This window comes from Heterocephalus glaber, unplaced genomic scaffold (assembly GCF_053883595.1).
Source record: "Heterocephalus glaber isolate CG9 unplaced genomic scaffold, H.glaber_assembly_v1.0 deba00001472, whole genome shotgun sequence".
NCBI lineage: Eukaryota > Metazoa > Chordata > Mammalia > Rodentia > Bathyergidae > Heterocephalus > Heterocephalus glaber.
In genome coordinates this window covers 35,348,477-35,370,831 of record NW_028258315.1, presented here as the reverse complement: position 1 = coordinate 35,370,831, position 22,355 = coordinate 35,348,477, and the positions used below count along the sequence as shown (strand labels likewise).

At 38.1% G+C, this 22,355-nt stretch overlaps 1 protein-coding gene and 1 long non-coding RNA gene across 7 annotated transcripts in view; one reads left to right on the top strand and one right to left on the bottom strand.

Annotated features, from left to right (window-relative positions):
* Positions 1 to 22,355, bottom strand: part of Wdr37 (WD repeat domain 37) — an 89,773-nt gene that overhangs the window by 5,357 nt on the left and 62,061 nt on the right. For all 5 annotated transcript variants that reach the window (XM_087181944.1, XM_021266341.2, XM_087181945.1 and 2 more), the window contains 2 exons: positions 2,411 to 2,545; positions 1,810 to 1,924 (listed from right to left, as the gene is read on the bottom strand). In XM_087181944.1, the coding sequence (XP_087038070.1) occupies positions 1,810 to 1,924; positions 2,411 to 2,545 (250 nt within the window). The remainder of the gene's footprint in view (positions 1 to 1,809; positions 1,925 to 2,410; positions 2,546 to 22,355) is intronic.
* LOC147826317 (uncharacterized) overlaps positions 16,113 to 22,355 on the top strand; it is a 35,244-nt gene continuing 29,001 nt past the window's right edge. For both annotated transcript variants that reach the window (XR_015439463.1, XR_015439462.1), the window contains exon 1: positions 16,113 to 16,190. This is a non-coding gene — a long non-coding RNA (uncharacterized LOC147826317). The remainder of the gene's footprint in view (positions 16,191 to 22,355) is intronic.

Below are 22,355 nucleotides of genomic sequence, written 5' to 3'. Positions count from 1 at the left end.
GAAAAATGGCTGAAATACCTCTGCATAAGGACAGAGATACTTTTCAGAAACTGCCTGCCACATAAAGAAAAGGTGTTTCTGTAAGTGCCAAATCTCCACTTCACAGTCTATCCCTGTAACTGCTCTTAGTCTATAGTTTTTTGAAGGGCACATCTAGTGCACATCCGGCTTATAGCTCATGAACTGTACTTTGAGGCTTTTACACCATGAAATGAGACTAGTTTCAACAACAAGGTGTATCAAAAACAGGAGCAGCCAGAAGGCAGCAATCCTAGGGAATGTTGTACTGGATGTTTGGCAATGTTTAGAGGCATGTGTGCATGCAGACATGGGCAGTGGACTGAAAGTATCAGGAACGGATTCATTAACAGAATGAACTGGATTATTCATCATACAGATATTACAATAATCAAAGAAGAAATCAAACAAAAAAATGAGAATGACTGGCTGTGGGACTCAAACACAAAAGCCTGAAGAAATGCTGCCTTGACAAGAAACGGAGTTTTTATTAAAGCCACTTCTGTTACCTACTAATGGAAAACAGCCACTAACTAACTAACATCCATGCTAAAAATCTGGACCCAACTTCAAAGAACAAAGAATGGCCTACAGAATCACCTAAATTTAGGCTACTAAGTGTCTCTATAGGAGATTTTGACTTGGTTGTGCTGAGCTGGTGTCTGAATCTCAACCACACATAGAAATAACCAGCTAACTCCTCTATACCACATCTGAAGTTAGCAGGGAACAATCCCTTAATTTATAAGAAAGTAACATTTAAAACATAATTTCTTCTTCTCATGACAGCATGCCATTACAAAGGTGGCTTTTTTTTGGTTGGAAGCAAAGGCAAGGATTCCCGCCTCCAAGAGCTCCCACTCCCACTATGATGAACACCACTCCTGCCTGACGACATGTTATTTCATATAGTTCCACCCTGTATAAGCTTAACTGAAAAAAATCTAAAGTTCTGCTTTCCTATATGGCAGCCATTAACACATCTGCTGATAAGCTCATCAACCATGCCTAAGGAAACTGGAGAAATGAATATTTGATCATATCTAATTTTAAACTCAAATACTGATACTCAGGATACTGAAGTACTAGTCTGGAACAACTTGATTACGTTGACTCTACTTTCTTCAACTTTAAATCTTGCAAACTCTAAAAACAGATCAAGCATTTCCAATGAAAATTTAGCACCCCAAAACTTGTAAGAAAGTATGAATGTAAAATATTTCTAACATTTTTACACTGATTACATGTTGAAATTATATGATTTGGGGTATATCTGGTTAAATAAAATATATGTTGAAGTTGATTTCTCACTGAAAAAGTAAATAAGGACCAAAATGTGTAACAGACATTGTGAAACAGGAAGAAAATGGGAAGAGGCACTACGGAGTGGCGAGGGAGGAAAAAAGGAAGGGACAGAAGCAGGGAGGGAGAGGGAGGGAAGGAGGGAGGGAGGAAAAATAAGATAAAATGGAAACAATGCTTTTGTAAATAAGCGGGGGGAAAGGGGGTTGAAAGGAGGGGAGGGGAATGGGAAAAAATAAGAGTCAAGATATAACATGTATAGGTACAAATTCCATATGATGAATATGATCATTATGTACATCTAAATTATACCAATAAACTTAACTAATAAAATAAATAAAATTCATTTCTCTCATTTCTCTGCTTTTTTAATGAGGTTACTGAAAAACTAAAAATCACATATGTGATTTCTACTGAACAGTAGTAATTTAAGGTGTGAAATTCCAAGTTCTTCTCTAACATGCTTTGTGAACGTGTATTTACTGTTACCTGTCGACTGCTCCGGGGAAGCCGTGCTAGTCGCACTCCTGACATATCAAACAATCGCACTTGTCGGTTGTCATGGGGAAGGGCTATGATTTTTTGGCCAACACATACATTGATCCTGAAGAGATAAAAATGGTCTATATGTAAAAAGGTAGCAACATAAATTTTTGAATTTACAGATGATACAGTAGGATACTCCACATTATTCACATTTCAAGGATGTCTTTTACTTATAACTCTATCAAGCTGATTTATTTTTGGTACCAGGGATCGAACTCACGACCTTGCACTTGCAAGGCAGGCACAGTGCCACTAAGTTAAATCCCTGGCCCTCAAACTGATTTTATACTGAACATGTCTGACAATTTCTAGAATACTGAATTTGATTAGAGGGTCAATAAAATATATTCCCGGGGCAGGGATTTAGCTCAGTGGTTTCACTGCCTGCTGTGTAAGCGCAAGGACTCGAGTTCAATCCACAGTACCAAAAAAATAAATAAAATAAAATAAAATATATTCCCAAAGTCTAAGCCATTTTCCCAAGGTTATACCAACTAAATACTAGATCTATACAATAAAGCATCACATTACAATCAACCCTTACCTGTTAATGGCAGAGTCTGTGCGAATGGTTGCAATTGGGGATCTCATATTTTTTAAGTCCCAGACTTTTACTGTGCGGTCATCACTGCCTGAAACAACATTGTCTCCCACAGTGAACACAGCCGAGGTCACAGTGCTACAAAGTAAAGGGTAGACGGTCAGACTCCTCAAAAGTAAGGGTGCAGGATGGGATGCTACAACACTCCTCTCCCATGCTGCATGCTAGACACAGTCCTGCTTCCAGAGATGGCAGGGGGAAGGGGTGGAAAGAAGACTGGAGACATGCAAGCTGACAGTGGTCTTCTACTACTCTGCAACCTGCTCCTATCTCTTAAATTCTTCCCATTTTAAGTGTGTTAAATAAGGGTATCTGATTTCTCAGTAGAGTAGGAAAATACAGACTATTACCACTCTAGTTCACCATTTCTAGGCAATGAAGCAAAGAGAAGTTACCAGAAAAATAAGGACTAGACAAAAATTTTTATATACTTGGGTCAGATGATAGAGAATTTTTTTAAAACTGCAACTCTCAACCAATTTAATCAGAATATGGGAGTCAGAGAAAAGTATTCTGACAACAGTTTAAAAATGGCAAATGATTTCAAGGGATATTTTTCCGAAGAATATACACAAAAAGCACATGAAAAGATATTATCGCTAATCATCAGGGGAAGCACAAATCAAAAATACAATGAGATACAACTACACACCCATTATGATGGCTATTACCAAAAAGTTAAATCAAAAAAACCCAGAAAGTAAGTGTTGGCAAAGATGTAGAGAAATTAGTATCCTTGTGGCATTTCTGGTGTGAATGTAAAATGGTGGAAAACATTGTATTAGTTCATCAATTAAACACAAAAGTAATGTAAGATCCAGAAAAAATAAATGAAACCAAGCACTCAATGTTCATAACAGTATTACTAACAAGGATCCTACTTATATCAAGTGCCTGGAATAGGTAAATCTATAGAGATAGAAAATAGAATAGAGGTCATATAGGTTTCAGAGGTAGGTAGGAGTGCAGAGTTTAAGGTGTACAGAGTATCTGTTTGGAATGATGAAAAAGTTCAGAAAACTAATAGTGATAATGATCGCACAAAAATGTGAATTTATGTAATGCCACTGTATACATAGAAATGATTACAATGGTTAAATTTTGTTGTGTATATTTAAATTTTTAAAGTTTAAGAAGAAAAATTCAACATTAGAACCCCTCTCTCTGAACTTGTTTATGTAATCCAAGCCAATTAACAAATTTTAATTTAAATGTAAAATACATGTGGGGGGGTCACATAACAAAGGACCTGAAATGATAAAGACAAAAAGATCTAAGAATCATATGCTATACATCAAAAGTGCTATAAAAATGAGAGGACAAAAAGCCATTTATTTTGTGTTAAACTATTTCATAAACTTTGCTCTTGAAATGAAAATACATTGTCTGATATGGTGTTAAGTATATCTATCTGTTTTAACAAATGATGAAAATGTTCAAAAATATAAACAGATGTCATCACTTGAATAGCATCTTTGAAGAAACCCAATCAAAATTTTCAAACAAAACTATGTCTCTTTCCTGGTTGAGGTAGTCCCAGTCAGTGGTGGCTATGGTTACTATGCTAACCAGTGATGCAAAACTTCCACTCAAAGGAAAGTTGCCAATCACTTGTTAGAAGATAGCACTGAAATAAAATGACACTTGAAGAAGAAAAGTCTAAATTCAATCATCTCTCTCTTCACTAGCAAAGTGCAGTAAGAAAATGCAATAAAAATCTTACTTTCCCAGTGAACTGGGAAACTTATGCACACATTCTTTAAAACATGATTTACAATATCATAGAGGAATACTTATAAGGCATGTTGGGTCATTTTTATTATATGCAGATGAGTTCCCATTCATCTCTTCAACAGGCCTTCACAGGACTTCCTGCCTAGCTTGGTGCCAAGTATCCATTTTAATCTATATGTTAGTGAAGAATATCCCCATGAGTGGACCACCTGGGGAGTGGCCTTGGACCACCTAGGCCAGAATCAGCAGATCTAAAGATGTGAGGACAAGTGCCTGATGTTTTGGACCGGGGGTTTAGCTCAGTGGTTCTGCTGCCTGCCTCACAAGCACAAGGTCCTGAGTTCAATCCCCGGTACCAAAAAAAAAAAAAAGAGAGAGAGAAGATGTGAGGACAGAACCTTGACAGAAAAAGAGGCTTTACCTTACAACTGTATCCAACAATCACAAAAACTGGGATTACTCACTCTGTATGAAAGCTTAAAATATATGTATCTCAGCACTCAATGAAGCACTGAAATCACTCTACAAGATAACGAGCATGTCCACCTATCAATGAAATACGACATCTTATTTTCACAAATCATTAATTTGTATGGCAAAAGCTTGATTTCTATTTCCTGAATTTATATGTATCCACTACTTGAAACTTAGTAATTCCAATTTAAATGCCAGTTGTTCCTGTCACTGAAGCTGTACAGTGAGATACAAATGCATGTTCCATTCAGACTTCTGATGAGATGAGCACTATCTAGTCACTGTGCCCAATTTATGAAAACTTACCTAATTTAAATGGAAACAAGTGAAGTTCTAATTAAATCTAAGCTCCACTGCATTAACACAAGGTTTTTAGAACACATCAGAGTAGTCACTAAGAATCAAGGAGTTTCAGGGCCAGGGATTTAGCTCACTGTGCCTGCCACACAAGCACAAAGTCCCCAGTTTGATCCCCGGTTTAAAAAAAAAAAAAAAGAATCAACAAGTTTCAACAATGCCTGACGATAAATTACAACATAACACTGAGGCTCCAGGAATACCATCAGGAAGAATACAATGGAAACAGTATCTGTCTTGTGAGAGTCTGCCGCAGTACACACATCTATGGCTTGAAGTTGTTCGTACTGGTTCCCTAGCCTAGAAGTGACACTGGGTAGGAGCCTTCTCTTGAGAGCATCCCAGGCACTTTAGGATACAGCAGCCTCTCTGTTCTGTGCATCAGAACCATTGCATGCGCCTCCCCTAATGTGACAACCAAAGTGTCTCTGGGAAGCCAAATCCTGCCTGGTGGGAAACACTGCATAACACCTAAAGGAAGATACAATCCTGCACACAGCCATATGCAATAAAGAGAGAAGGGGGTTGAGAGGGTAAATCTATAAAAATCAACCCAATGACCCATCTGGGGTTTTTTTTTTCCCCAAAAAAAATCACATGGCTAGGTCTATAACACTTTTTAATAGCTCTTTACAATACTGGTCAAGCACAGCCTGCCTCACAAGCACAAGGACCCCAGTACCAAAAAAAAAAAAAAAATATATATATATATATATATATATATATATATATATATGTCAATTACAAATTGGTCAATTACAAAACCTGTATGTGACCATCTGAATTCTTTATTCAACAATGTAAGACTCGAACTACAAATCAGGTATTTTTGTTCCCTACACAAAGTTTGCAATAAGACTTAGAGCTTCAACTACTGGTACATCTTTGAAAAGCTAAAGGTAAAGATGCCTACTGACTTCTCTTTGGAGGTTTTGGCCAAGTTAAATTTCAGCTAACATTCTGCTAAATTAATGGGGTGGGGCAGGGCCTCAACAAAAGATCCTCTAACCCTATGTTAATGAAATGCTAAAAGACATTAGGTTTTTAATAAATCACAATCTTGACAGGTATTGTGGGACATCAAAAGAAAAAAACTGGCAAAGAAGCAGTAGTTTTAAAGGCACCCTTAGACCACAGGTCCCTCAGGGAGGCTGGTGAGCTAAACCATTCATTGGAAAAGCTTCAGACTCTGCCAAACTCCAGCAAAAGTCATTTATCTTGTCATGGAGAGCACCCGAGCATGTACTTCCAGCTGACAGTATGGTACCTTCTCACCACACACCACTGCCTGATCTGGAACATTCTGCTCCCTCTGTGGGTCTCAATCAACGGAAATCCTGTAATGCTAGCACTCCTCATTAGGACTAACAGCTGTCTTCCCAGTCACACAGAGACATGAAACTGTTTTGCATAACAATCTGCCGAAATTTCACGGCTAAGAAAAAAAATATATGATGTGGAAAATGCTAGACCATGAAATGCTAATGCAGTGTGCTTTTCTAGCACCACGTTAAAACATGACAGAGTTTCCATTTTTTATTTTTTGAATGTAGATTCCCACAAAATAAGGTTTTTATATCTGAAGAACAGATCAATGTTTACAGAAAACAAGCACTCCCTGTAGAAATGGGGCATCTCAATCCTTAGAACATAGGCTTACCTGTTCAAGGTACAGAGAATCCATCTTTAAAAAGAATTTCTTGGGCCAGGGATTTAGCTCAGTGGTTCCGCCACCTGACTCAAAAGTGCAAGGTCCTGAGTTTGATCCCCAGTACCAAAACAAAAAACGAAAAAAAAGAATATCTTTGAAGGCATCATTGGGACTTTATTACTTTGGTCAGTCAACTATTCAGGTATACTCCAGCATTAACATTAAAGTTCGTGTACAATTCTTAGATTGTCCAATTGATCTGGACTTTTAAATGAAGTACTACCTGGAGTTAGTAACCAAAGTGAGTTCCCAGGAGCCAAGCCAGAACCCTCCGATGTAGCTGCACAGGACACTACACAGTGCAAAGCTGAACATGGTACAACTGCATCATTTGTGCTCAAAGTAATCAGATTACCAGATATCTTCCTGGCTGTCATTTTCCAAACTATGTACAAAACCAAATTTCTAACAGATAAAACAAGTCTTCACCCTTTGTAACCAGACAGCCTAAATAACTAGGCATTCTAGGACCACAGAAAGTAGATACTCTTTTTGCCTTCCTATCATATGTGCTTCAGAAGTCACTCGAGCCTGTATCTTAAGAATTCAGATGTCTGAAAAACACATCATGTCCAAATGAAATACATTTTTTAATATTCCTTGTTGGCTAACTCTCAAAAAACTGGGCTCTATGACAAAAAAGCAATGAAAGGAAAAGTCAAATTTATATCACACATGATTCTCTTTCAGGTTTTAAAAGTCAGCTGTTCCCTAGAAAAATAAAATTTTGGATATGTAACATGTACTCTATCTCAATACTCTCACTTGGTTACTCTACTAATTCTCACTCGTCGGCAATCACATGGAGGTTCAATCTTAATAACTGATAAGTCTACACTACAGAACTGATCATTCAACAATTTCTTACTAAGCACCTACTGTGTGTCAAGTCATGCTGTGAAAATATGCAAAAGAAGATAAAACTGCTGCCTGTGAAGCTTCCCCTCTAGTGACAGACACACCAATGTTCACCTCTTTTTAATGAAATACAAGCAGTTTTAGGGTACATAGTATCATTCAAATGGCTAAAACCATGCCTCTAATAGTCATCACGTTGAAGCTACAAACAAGCTTTTGTAATAACCACACAGATGACTGGTCCAGAGACAAAGGCTCCTAAAGTGACTTCAAAGTACATCAAAACAATATACTTAGTTATAGGGCTAAATTAACTGTATGAGTAAGAACCTTCTACAGAAACTACTGAAAGATGACATTCAGTTCAATACAAGTTAGTTTAAAATTTTTACAGTAAAGTAATTTCATTCTTGCAATACCAATGGTCAAGGCTCTGCTTTCTCAAAATCTGGTCATTCTGTTTTATTCCTATTTAATAACATGATACACAACTATCACTAAGTTTAGAGTATTTGTAATTGCATCAGTAATTTTAAAGAAATCTGAGAGAAACGTACCACATTTAAATTCCACGAAGAATGACCTCAGGTTTTAATAATGTAACTTTCCAGTCTCTTTCTGGATCTAAGATGTTATCTGTCATATGTTTATAAATTAACAACAGCTAATGTCCCAACAGTATCTATTATGTAATTTAGTGTATAAAAATAATTTTCAAGTTTTTTATTATTAAAACATCACAAAAGTAAATATTATATCAGCTTTTAAGGTAACACATATAATACAAACCTTATTTATTAGAATAATTAGAAAAACTAATGTCAACTTTATTCAAATATAAAATTTTTATCCTCAAATATTAGATTGGCAAAAGCTACTGGCTTGTACCACTGGCAATACAAATAGATCTAATCACTTTTATTGATCTTTTTACTAATAAAATTAATAAAAAGACCCCCAGTGGGACAGTTATACATGTATCACAGGTGCCACCCAGTAGCAAGACTCTGACATGAACGTGTTAAACCAAGCTATGCCTGAACCTGCTACTTACTGAGGCAGGCTTTGAAGGGAGTAACAGTCTGGTACCAGGAAGGTACCCACAAGTTCCACACTTGGATGAGAATAGCCTGAAAGTCAAATGTCACTTTTAAACCTTCAGAAGACATTACTATCACAATCCTCCAGCACATGGCATTCCCGTAAGAAGAGGCACCCAAGGATAGCTCATGTGTGGCACTCATCCAGTTTACATGTCTGTCATCTGGAGACAGACATTTGAGCACACACTACACAGAATGCTCAAAAGCCCTCCATCCTCTACAACCCTGAGGAGCTAGCTGATGGTGGGCAAATGGCCTCAGTGTGCCTCAGACCCCACAGAACATCAGAACGCTGGCAAAAACTACCAGAACAACTGCTCCTCAAGGTGGAAAACACACCTGCCCTCCTCTACCACACACCACTAGGATTTGCGCGGCTACAGAAATGAGGGAAGGGGCTGACTGTGAAATACTGCAACGGAAAATGTTTTAACTATGTGAGTTCATCAAGATGTAGCTAACATATATGTACTCCTTTAGGATAAGGTTCAGATGTTGCAATGCATGACCCACTGAGGCCAATCAACTCTCCAAAGACTGCAAGTCTGTCCTCTGCCATCCTCTGTGTTATACACAGGTCACAAGATGCCCATCAACACTAACACAAAAAGAAAGGCAGTCATAGTATCACTGTTTTCTTACAAAAAACCTACACATATTCAGATTCTAAGGTCAGCTTTGTATCTAGAGACAAGCATCACAATCACACCTAAATGCCCTTCAGCCTTCTCCACTTCATTTGCATTCACTAAGGAAAACCTAATTTAACCATTCTGCACACTCCACACCTGCCCCCGCACAGATGATTACAGTCACACCCTAAACCCACCTGCACACAGCCATGCTGCCCACAGTCCCAGACACCTACTGACATTTCCAACCTTTTACCTGAGGACACGTCCATGCCCAACTTCCAGAAAAACAAAAACAAAACTCCACAAGCAGCAGAGACCTAACATCCACCAGGGTTTGTCACAAATATCCCCACCTCTGCTCCTGACTAAGGAATATGGCCATGATGACTATCTCCCTCCCCTCCTCTACCACTGTCATGCACTTACTTCTGCCTCATCATCCCCACACTTCTCCATTGGAAAATAAAATCCTCTTGACCCACCTCTCCATACCCCTTTGCAGCAAGCCTTCTTCAGAAGGTCCTACAGCCCATGGCGGGATGGGTGGGGTCACCACTTCTACCACCCACCACACCACCAGAAAAGCTGTGTGGGGGCCAGGGATTTAGCTCAGTGGTTCCGCCTCCTGCCCCACAAGCACAAGGTCCAGAGTTCGATCCCTGGTACCAAAAACCGCCCCCTCAAAAAAAGCTGTGTGAGGTTACTCACGACACAGCCCTTCTATTGGGCTCTGATGAGTTGGGGTGACAGCTCATCTCTAGACTGACCTTCTTCACTGGATACTCATAGTTCCTCCTACCTCACTGACTGTGCCTACCCCCATGCATTGGGAGAAATGAGAGAAATGAAGTGTTTGACTCATTCTTTTTAAATGGCAATTCACAAGTACAACACATTCATCAAAATAGACCTTTTTCCTCAAGAAACTTGTAAACAGGCACAATATATTTTATTTTCTATTTTTTTTATTTTTTGGTACCAGGGATGGAACTTGGGACCTTGCGCTTGCAAGGCAGGTGCTGGAACCACTGAGCTAAGTCCCTGGCCCAGGCATAATATATTTTAAATCAACTCTTCCTTGTAAAAGATATACCCTGGGGCAAATATAGTACCTTAATATTTTGGAAGCCTCCCCACAGCGATTGTTAAGCAGACAAACAATATTTTTTTAAAAATCCTTTTTGTTGTTAACCAAATTAAACTATCTTTAAGAAAGTATTTGTACTTACTACTCTTGATGTCTAAAAAGGTTCTAAGTTTAGTCCATTAACACTCTGGACAAAATGAGAACCCTCTTGAGTTATTAACTAAGCAAACAAGAAAGTATCACTTTGACCTTTACACAAAAGGAAGCAGAACCATTATAGAAATGTCAAACTGTGGCGCCTGGACTAAATAACAGCACTCAGTTCTGTGCTCTTTAGACGAAGTAACAGCTCTCGGCTAAGCTGTGTTCTCTGGACTAAGTAATACAGCACTTAGCTCTGTGCTGTCTGGACTAAGTACAGTACTCACTTCTGTGTTCTCTTGATTTTTCTGTTTCATATACTGGCTAATCTTCCTAGAAGACCAACACTAATCAAGGACACATACCACTTCTTACGAAGCTACCTGGATGAATGGAGGCGTATGCATATGTGGTTTACATACATATGCCCCTGGCCTGTTCTCCAACATGGTCTTTCGGAATATCAAAGGAAATTCCTAACATCCACACACTCATGTTCTTTCTTTATAGAAAAGATTCTTAGGTTCTTATTCAGAATTAATTTTTGTTGTTATATCCCCCTTAACAGTATTAGGAGCAACAAATAAGAGAAAATGAGGTAGACACTAACACAAAAGTCCCAAAAAGCAACAACCAATTTCCAGAGTAGTCAAAATAAAAACAAAGCAGAGGCTGGGCGAGGTGGCACATGCCTGTAATCACAGCACTTGGGAGGCTGAGGCAGGAGGATTGCCGTGGGTTCGAGGCCAGCCCGGGATGTTACATAGTGAGTTCAAGGCCAATCAGAACTACATACCAAGACCCTGTCACAAAAAACAAAACAAACAAAAAAAGACACAACCTTTGGGGGCCATTTACTTTGAAAAAGTAATATAATGAAACATACAAGATTCCTAAAAGCATACATATTTCCCTTTCTTTATACACACATACACACACACACACACACACACACACACACACAAACTTTAAAAAGTTTAAGGCTAAAAAGTTTTGGTTCTTGAGGGATTACTAGAAAAATCACTTACGTGGAACATCTCACTCCCCAAAGATGGCAATTAAATGAAGTGTTACTCTGCTCTATTACTGAGTGTCAGAACCCTGCAGCTCAGTTGCAAGCAGAGAATTCAGGCAGCAGCTGAGTGTGACAGGAAGTAAAAACAGCTGCAGATATAACCAGGTGATAGGCTCACCTCAGCTAAGTGTGGAATGGGCTGCCTGTCCAGCACTACATGTGCTGATAACAAAAATATATGCACTGCTACCACCATCTTTTCCAAAATAAACTACACCTTCTGGCAGTTGCTCTCTTCCCCACTCCACTGGCTTTACACAACAAACAGATTTCTGCCCACCCTTAGAATCTGATGGCGAGATGTCTCTTGTCTATCTCAGGGAGTATGTGAGTACTGAGTACTGAAGTTTTTAGGTCATCTCAGTGAAAGTAATGGAATCTGACAACTCACAACAAAAGCTACCAAGTCGAACAATTTAAATGGCACAAATTTCCTCGCAGTCCTTATTTTTATTAGGTTTTTTTGGGGGCGGGAGTGTCTCACTATGTAGTTCATGCTGACCTTAAACTATGTATCCCAGGCTGGCCTTGAACTCTGGTGATCCTCTTGCCTCTGCCTCTCAAGTGCTGGGATTACAGATGTGCACCACCACATCAGCATTTTTATTAGTTCTTGAATGACCATCCTTAAATCAGTAGTTTCAAAATGGAAAACTGGATAAATATTAAATCTCTTACTTCTGAAAACTAAATTGTGAATGGAAAACAATTTTAAAATACATCAACAAGGGACTGGCTCAGTAAGTTACTGTCTGTTCAGACTTTAGGACAGTAAACTCAGAAGAAGGGAAATAGCACCTCTGCAGGTGCCGACACTGAAGAGCCACCAGTGAAATGTGTGAAAATTGCAGAATGGGTCCTCATTCTAGGAAAGAACTCTGTACACAGGTAAACACACTGTGTCTACTAGCGTCTCCTTGGTTATGACTGTGGTCACAGACAAAACATTCACTACTTAATACAAAAGAAACACCCTTAACATACCTACACACAACCACCACAGTTAGATGCCATTCTGCCAAATACTGCCCATTCTATTTCTCAATGAATCTGTGCAATCTGTCTGGGCTAATAATCAAGCTGAGAAAAAAACTAAAATGGGGCAATACATTTGGAGTTTATACCATTAGCCTGTTAAGTCTTTAGTTATCCTCATGATAACTTTAGATATCAACCAATCACTGCTAGGAATTATGTATCTATAACCTCCGTAAAATTACTTTTAATCCATCTAATTAAAAAGAAGATAGAATAACCATACTTTCAGGCATATGGATAAAGGAATATAAAACTGGGAATGGAGTTTGAGTTCAAAGGCATAAAATGTGGTTTTGAAACCACTATCTATAGGTCATTTTATTTTTCAATAAAAATTTTCACTTTGGGAGGTGCTTCTGGCTCTACTCAGTAGATACCCATTTCCATAGTTTAAAAGCAATCTCCGGGTCCGGGATTTAGCTCAGTGGTTCTGCCGCCTGCCTTGCAAGCATAAGGTCCCAAGTTCGATCCCTGGTACCAAAAAAAAAGCAATCTCCAAATACTAAAACGTTTATAAATCAAATACACCCTCTAAAATCTCTACTCCCTAAGGCCACTTGCCAAGAGAAGGCTGCCCACCTCGCTGCTGCCTAGCCACTCCCCCAGCCACAGCCTACAAAAATTAACTCCCACATACTGACTTTGACAAAACACGAAATTCAATTATAATTAAAATCAACCACCATCTAGATAAAAAGGGCATTTTCCAAACATTTTTTTCTTTTTTGAAGCATTAAGAAAACTGTAAAGGTCATGACACAAAATCCAAAGCAATAACTTCAAAGTAATCATTGTTAATTTTTAAGCTGATTTTTAAATTGTTTTGTTTTGTTTACAAGAAAACATGAAAAATTCACATTCTGAGGATAAAGTAATCATGTGGAAAGAAAGCAAAGCAGAAAGAAACAATGGCACATTCTCAAATATTTTATCCACATTGAGCTAATATCAGATTTTTGTTAATGTCAAAGTGTATTCACACTTATAAATAAATACTGTCAGCCGGGTATTAACTAGTCATTGGCCACCCATGGAGGAAGCTTAATGACCAGTGACTGCCTCAACTGTCAGTTCCTTTTTATAGCAACTGAAACAGAACAAAACAAAGTAAAAGGCGGGGTAGGGGCCAGGGAGAAAATTTCCATGCTCCTAGAGAAGGCCATAGCGACCAGAAGAATCTGAGAGGCTGGAAGCTGGGGTCCTTCTGTTAAAGAACAACCTAAATTTACAGTCCATACAGTGAGAGTGATGTTAAAAGGTCTATGTGAGCTGAACTCAAGAGGAAAGTGCAAAACACAAGACAGGAGAAAGGGCTTGCTGGTGTTAGCTGTCAAGTGAAAACACAGGAATACATAAGGATTTAGCTTAGTTCAGGTAAAAAGCACTGAATTTCAGCTCTAGCTCTTGATGATTAGGATAGAAATATGTAAAAAATAAACTGCCAATAGCTGAAATTCCTGTCACATTCAAAAATTTTCAAACTACATTTCTATGATTTCTAAGAATATATAAATGCATTGTTGCTATTTAGTAAAATGTTATATAAAATATAAAAAATTATTTTTCATATAGGTTGGTTCACTGGGTTATTAACTAGTCAAATAACAGCCAGTTATATCAAGTAAATATTATTACAGAAGAATTTCTGTTATGAGGAAATGTCATAATGCAATGTGAAAATAACTAAAACACAGCAAAAAAGAAAAAAGCCTTTTTAATCCTTTCTAAAAATTTACGGTAAAAGCCTTAAACACAGCATACATCAAGCAGCTGTATCTCTATCCAGCAAAAATAATGAATGCACAAATTTCAAGGGGACCCATTTGGCCACAGATTTTTATCTTACAATTGTATTTCAAACTCTAGTTTTTCAAAATAGCACAGAAGCCCTGTAAAAGTACAGGGGCATTAGTATGAGAAAACAAGAAGCAGAGAGAAAAATTCTCTCCCAGCTCCTAGAGAAATTAGATTACAGAACTGAACTAATAATCTTGAAGCCTACAGACTATACCTTGCCTTAAGAAAACCCAATATACAGAAATTCAAATTAACTAGATAATTAAATCAATTATGCACATTATAAAAGACATTAGATTCTAATATACTTTACTAAAGAATTTATGCTGTTTCTGTAATTGAGAATATGCCCTAAGATAAAATTTTCAAGATTTTCACATCACTAATGAATTACATGAAAAAGGCTTTTGGAGTCAACATTATGTTTAAAAAATAATGCCTTTAAGTAAAGATTTACTAAAAGACACTTCAGATACAACTCTTCAAGACTACACCAATAAGAACAGCAAATTTTTTTACTGCAAGTCTGAGTTTTACTTTTAATATTTAGAAAAAGAACTGAGTTATAGGACCAAAGAAAATCTCCATGGAAAACCAATAAAGTTACTTGCTAGACTAGAAAAAAAGTACTGCAGACCTAGCAATAAACTTCTTAGCTCTAAGAGATTTCCACGTATTTATTGAGGTGCAGATACTGCGCTACATGCTAGACGTGCAGACAGGGTAGCTACTTCCCTCAGATTCAGGGTGGTAATAAAACAGGAACACTTCCGGGACTCACAGATGCCCTCACGGACACTGAGATCACTGCCAAAAGGCTCTTGAAACAGAGGAGCTCTCAGAATTCTAAGGCTGCAGAGGAAAGGCCCAAGATTTGTTTTCATAAGTCACATTCAGAACACCACAGATAAATGATTAAACAGAACATACAATAGACATCAGCCATTCCTCCGCTCTTAATAAGGAAGATTAAGATGCTCATGTTTGCTCTTAATAAGTGCTCTGGTGTGGATACCCTACACCGGTAATGGCAAATCTTTTAGAGCTTTCAATGATACAAACAGTCCACATGTGCCATAGGTTTGCCACCACTGCCCCATACATCTGCACATAAATGGTTCTGTAAGTTTTATTTGTCATATGATCTCAGACCTCCAGAACCCAAGACAGAGACAAAAGGCAATAATTACTAAGGAGATTTCTCAAATAAACCTTTATGAAATGTCTCACTTGCTTTCTCTAAATTTGAGGTATTTCTAGGCTTACTGCTGATCAAACATTAGAAAGAAATACTTTGTACGCCATAAAGATGTCTACAGCTCCATCTGCTGACCAAACTCTAAGCCTACAGGAGTAAGGCTGGAGGGCAGATCAGGCTGAGAACCCTACATCCTCCCAGAACGTGCAGGCAGAGAAACTCCAGTCTCCTGAAACTCTGCACGTCCGGCCAATTCAGAAAGGGCTAAAATATTAAAATTTCTCCTTATCTGACACAGCAAGCAAATTAGTATCAAAGAAAAAACTTTCGAGCCCGCGGCAGACAGGCAGGTCTGCGGGTGCCATAGCAACGTCACAAGTCCCGTGGAACGTGCGCTGAATGCACCAATCCACTGGACACCCACCCACCCACCCCACCCCCGCTCCTCTGTACAGCCACCTGGTTCCACACTACAAAGACGCAGAGGACACCGGACCACCAGACCACTGTACTGGGTAAGTTGGAGTCATCTTCACCTCCCATCAGGACCGGTCTATCTTCAGGGGAAGGGCAGCTGGAACCTGCAATACAACTCTGCAGAGTTCAACGCTATGGGAGGACAGGGAGCTCAACTTGGGACTTGCAGCCAGAAACCTGCCTGAATCTCATGGGTCTGCGACTGGCCTGCTGAGACTCATTGACTTATATCTGCACACTGCTCCCCACGTTGTCTATTGTGACAGCAGAGACATACCCTGAAAGAGGCCCTTCATCTTCATGGTTATTTTTTATTCCCAAAATTAGTTTTATTATTTTGTTTTTTTCCTCTTTTCTTTTGCTCCTCCTACCTTTAATTTTTTTCCCCTACTCTTTGCAAATATTTATTTTTCTCTCCTTTTTTCTTTTCTTTCCTTCTTTCTTTTCTCTTTCCTTTCTCTCTCTCTTACACTCACTCTCTTGCTGTCCCACATTGTTCATCTTCCCTTTTTGTCCCTGTTTTGGTCCTCAGTCGGAGTTCTTCTTTATTTTCCTATTATTCTCTTTTTCCTTCTCGCCTGTGTCCTCTGACAACACTGCTAACCTTCCCCTATCCTTCCTCCCATCTATCCCTCCCTCCCCAAACCCTTCTAACTCCCCATCCCAAAGGGTAAAGTTGTTATATTGAAGAGTTTATTCACTATATGTTGGGTTGGTCCTCGATCTTGATTTAATTCACACAGCTAAAGGTGATAGATTAATAACTATCACAAAATGTCATTTTCAAAGAGGTACTTGATGCAATGCTGTTGCTGATTGTATCACTTGGGCTAAGGTGTTGTGATTGATCTAGTCAATGAACCTTCCTAGTATAAGGAAAATGAGATAGCCTTAGAGTCATTAGACTCAAAACTTAAAGACCAGCTATATCTGGAAGACACCTCTGAGAAGCAATCATTCCATAAGAGTTCTAATTACAAGCAACAAAGATACCTACAATAAGCAATTTCAAACTATCAACCCAGGAGTTAAACCAAGGACAGTACCAAAAACAAAAATGAGAAGACATTTAAGCAAGGCACAAACTCAGATTTCCACCCCACCAAGGGTAAATCCTGGGGGAAATGAGATGGAAAAGTCCCATAACCAACCACCTGGATACCCTGAACTGATAGCACAGGAAGTAACAAAACAGATGAATGAGGCTCTAGAAAAATTCAAAGCAGAAATAATCTCCCAGATATCCAAAGAAATGGTGAGCAGAGTGAAAGATATGATTAGAGGATCTAGAACAGAAACAGATAAAAAAATTGATGAGCTCAGAAACATGCTGGAAGCCATGAATATCCAGCATAAGAAAGAAATGGAAACCATGATCGCCCAACAAAAGAAAGAAATAGAATCCATGAAACAGATTCAAACAGATATTTAGGAGATCAAAAATTCCATTGAAAGTATCCACAGCAGACTAAGGGAATCTGAAGATAGAATATCAGATATAGAAAACAGGATCGCGGTTAGAGACCATGAAAATAGAGATTTCTTAAAAATAGTAAGGGACCACGAGAAATCAATCCAACAACTGCTAGACGATGCAAAGAAGAATAACATAAGACAGATAGGAGTCCATGAAAAAAACAGAAGACAAAATTGACATAAAAAAACTGTTCACAGAAGTAATAGTGGAAAACTTCCCAGACAGAGGTAGAAAATTGGACATACAGATAAGTGAAGCATATAGAACTCCAACTAGCCAGGATCAAAAAAAATAGTCAAGATCCCAGAAACCCAACAGAAAAACAAAATCCTACAAGCAGTTAGAGAAAAGAAACAAATCACCTACAAAGGAAAGCCCATCAGGATCACAGCACACTTCTCAACCACAAACCCTCAAATCAAGGAGAGCCTGGAGTGAAGTACTTCAAGCCCTAAAAGAAAATAACTTCCAACCTAGACTGTTGTATCCTGCAAAATTATCTTTCAAAATCGATGGGGAAATTAGATACTTCCACGACAAAGAACACCTGAGAAATTTCATGAACACCAAACAAGCACTACAAGCAATTCTAAACAATATCCTAGAAAAAAGCAATGAAGGTCACAACTCCATGTGGCCCAACAGAGGGAAGGCACCAGGCAAGGTAAGACATTAAAGGGAAAGGAGGAAAAAATAAGAAATAAAAGAGCCAACAAAAGTAAAACAGCAGGACAAGGATAAATCAATATCCATCAATTAAAACTCTCAATGTTAATGGCCTCAATTCACCAATCAAAAGAAATAGACTGGCAGAATGATTAAAAAGGAAAATGCAACAAAATGCTGTATACAAGAAACACACTTAACTCAAAAAGAAATTCACAGACTGAAAGTAAAAGGATGGAAAACAGTTCTCCACACCACAGGCACCCAGAAGAAAGCAGGGGTAGCAATCTTATTTGTAGACAAAGTAGATTTCAAACCAAAACTAATTAAGAGAGACAAAGATGGTCACTACATCCTTGTGAAGGGAACAATCCAAGAGGGAGAGATGAAAATCCTAAATATATATGCACCAAATACAAATGCCCCCAACTATACAAAACAAATATTAATAGACATGAAAAACCAAATAAACACTAACACAATTGTAGTGGGGGACCTCAATATCCCACTATCACAAATAGACAGATCATCTAGACAAAAAGTTAACAAGGAAATTCTAGAACTGAACCAAGCTACTGAACAAATGGACTTAACAGATATTTACAGAGTGTTTCACCCCACAAAATCGAATACACATTCTTTTCGGCTGCACACAGGTCATGCTCCAGAATAGACCACATGCTAGCTCATAGGACATATCTAAGTAAATGTAAAAGAACTGAAGTTACCCCCGTATATTATCAGACCATAGTGCAATAAAATTGGAGATCAATAACATAAGAAACTGCAAAACCCCAACAAACACATGGAAACTGAGTAACACTCTCTTGAACAACCAATGGGTCACAGAAGTAATTAAAGAAGAAATTAAACAGTTTCTACAAGTAAATGAAAATGCCAGTACAACATACAGGAATCTATAGGACACAATGAAAGCCGTTCTACGTGGGAAATTCATAGCAGTGAATGCCCATATTAGGAAAACAGAGAGAACTCGGATAAATAACCTAATGCAGAACCTCAAGCTCCTAGAAGAAGAAGAGAATAATGAATCCAAAGCTCATACAAGAGAGGAAATTATTATAAAGATTAGGGCAGAAATCAATGTGATGGAGACTAAGAGAATGATACAAAAAAATCAATGAATCAAAAAGTTGGTTTTTTGAAAGAATAAATAAAATCGATAAACCTTTAGCCAACCTTATCAAAAAAAGGAAAGAAAAGGCACAAATTCATGCAATTAAGAATGGAAAAGGTGACGTCACAACAGATCCAACAGAAATCCAGGGGATCATCAATACATACTTCGAGAACTTCTACTCCAATAAAATGGAAAACACAGAAGAAATGGGCAGATTCCTAGATACATACGAATTGCCAAAGTTAAATGAAGAAGATGTAGAAATTCTAAACACCCCAATTACAATGAGTGAAATTGAAAATGTAATAAAATATTTACCAACAAAGAAAAGCCCAGGTCCAGATGGCTTCACTGCTGAATTTTACAAGACATTTAAAGAAGAACTAACACCATTACTCTTTAAACTCATCAAGGAAATTGAAAGGGAAGCAATACTTCCAAATTCATTCCTGGAAGCAAGTGTTAAAGACCCAACCCAAAAGGAGAACTACAGGCCAATCTCCCTAATGAACATAGATGCAAAAATCCTCAACAAGATACTGGCAAACAGAATACAGAGGGTCATCAAGAAGATCATACACTCTGACCAAGTCGGATTTATCCCAGGGATGCAAGGATGGTTCAACATTCATAAATCAACAAATGTAATAAACCATATTAACAGAGTCAAGGACAAAAACCATATGATCATCTCAATAGATGCAGAAAAAGCATTCGACAAAACCCAGCACCCATTCATGATAAAAACCCTACAGAAAATTGGAATAGAAGGTCTCTATCTTAACCTGATTAAGGCTATCTATGAAAAACCAACAGCCAACATCATACTAAATGGTCAAATACTGAAAACTTTCATACTAAAATCAGGAACAAGACAAGGATGCCCACTATCACCACTCCTGTTCAATATAGTTCTGGAAACATTAGCCACAGCAATTAGAAAAGAGAAAGAAATAAAAGGAATAAAGATAGGAAAAGAAGAAGTGAAACTGTCATTATTTGCTGATGATATGACACTTTACATAGAAGACTCAAAAAACTCTACCAAAAGACTTCTGGTCTTAATTGAGAAATTCAGTAGAGTAGCTGGATATTAGGTCAACACTCAAAAAACAATAGCCTTCTTGTACACAAATAACAAACTCACTGAGAGAGAAATTAGGGAAACAATTACTTTCACAATAGCATCCAAAAAGATGAAATATCTAGGAATCAATCTAACAAAGGAAGCAAAAGACCTCTACACTGAAAACTACAGCACTCTGAAAAAAGAGATCAAGGAGGATACAAGAAAATGGAAAGACATCCCTTGCTCCTGGGTAGGAAGAACCAATATAGTGAAAATGGCCATACTTCCAAAACTACTATATAGATTCAATGCAATGCCAATTGAAATTCCAACAATATACTTTCGCAGAACTAGAGAAAACAATCCAAAAATTCATTTGGAACCAGAAGAGACCTAGAATAGCTAAAGTAATTCTAAGCAACAGAGACATGGCAGGGGTATCACAATCCCCAACTTGAAACTATACTACAAAGCTACTGTGATAAAATCAGCATGGTCCTGGCAAAGAAATAGACCTGAGGATCAGTGGAATTGATTAGAAGATGCAGAAACAACTCCAGACATGCTCAGCCACCTCATCTTTGACAAAAGAGCCAACCACCCTCATTGGAGGAAAGATAGCCTATTTAATAAATGGTGTTGGAAAAATTGGATTTCAACCTGCCAAAGATTCAAACTAGACCCATACCTATCACCATGCATTAAACTAAGATCGAAATGGATTAAAGATATAAATATTAAGACAGAAACACTAAACTTGCTGGAAGATAAGTTAGGTAGAACTCTTAAAGACATTGGCATAGGAAAAGACTTCATGAACAAAACCTCAGCAGCACAGGAACTAGCAGAAAGGATCAACAACTGGGATCTCATCTTATTAAAAAGCTTCTGCACTGCAAAAGAAACCACCAAGAGAGCTAACAGACAACCTACAATATGGGAAAAAACTTTTAGCAGCTGTACCTCAGACAAAAGGCTACTATCTAGAATATACAAGGAACTGAAAAAAGTCAGACCCCCAAATTCAAAGGCCCAATTCAAAAATGGGCATCTGAAATGAACAGACATTTCTCAGACAAAGAAGTAAAAGCAGCAAACAAATATATGAAAAAATGTTCAACATCACTGGTCATTCGAGAGATGAAAATGAAAACAACACTGAGATTCCACCTCACCCCAGAAAGAATGGCTGCTATCATGAAATCAACCAATAACAAATGCTGGTGGGGTTGTGGGGAGAAAGGAACCCTTCTCCATTGTTGGTGGGAGTGTAGACTGGTGCAACCACTGTGGAAGTTAGTATGGAGATACCTCAAAGAACTAGGACTAGAGGTCCCATTTGACCCAGCTATTCCCCTGCTGGGTATCTTCCCCAAAGAATTAAAAGAATCATACCACAGTGATATATGTGCACCCACGTTCATAGCGGCACAGTTTGTAATAGCTAAAGCTTGGAAGCAGCCCAAGTGCCCATCAACTGGAAACTGGATAAAGAAAATGTGGGTTTTTTTAATAAAATGGAGTACTACTCAGCCATAAAGAATGAAAAACTAGAGTCATTTATATCTAAATGGATGCATATCGAGGCCATACTCTTAAGTGAAATAAATAGGACACACGTGTAAATACCGAATAGTTTCTCTAGTGTGAGAAACTGATAGTGTAAGCAAGGGTTAAAATGATTAAAATGAGTAATTGATAATTTGAAATAGGAAAAAAGGTTCAAAGACGAAGGAGTGGAGGGAGGGGAAGGGGAAAGGAAAAGAGGCAAAGGAAATACTATGAGAAAAGAAAAAAAAATGGAAATGAAATCTATGTAAATAGGGAAGGTCAGAGGGGATGAAGGGTGC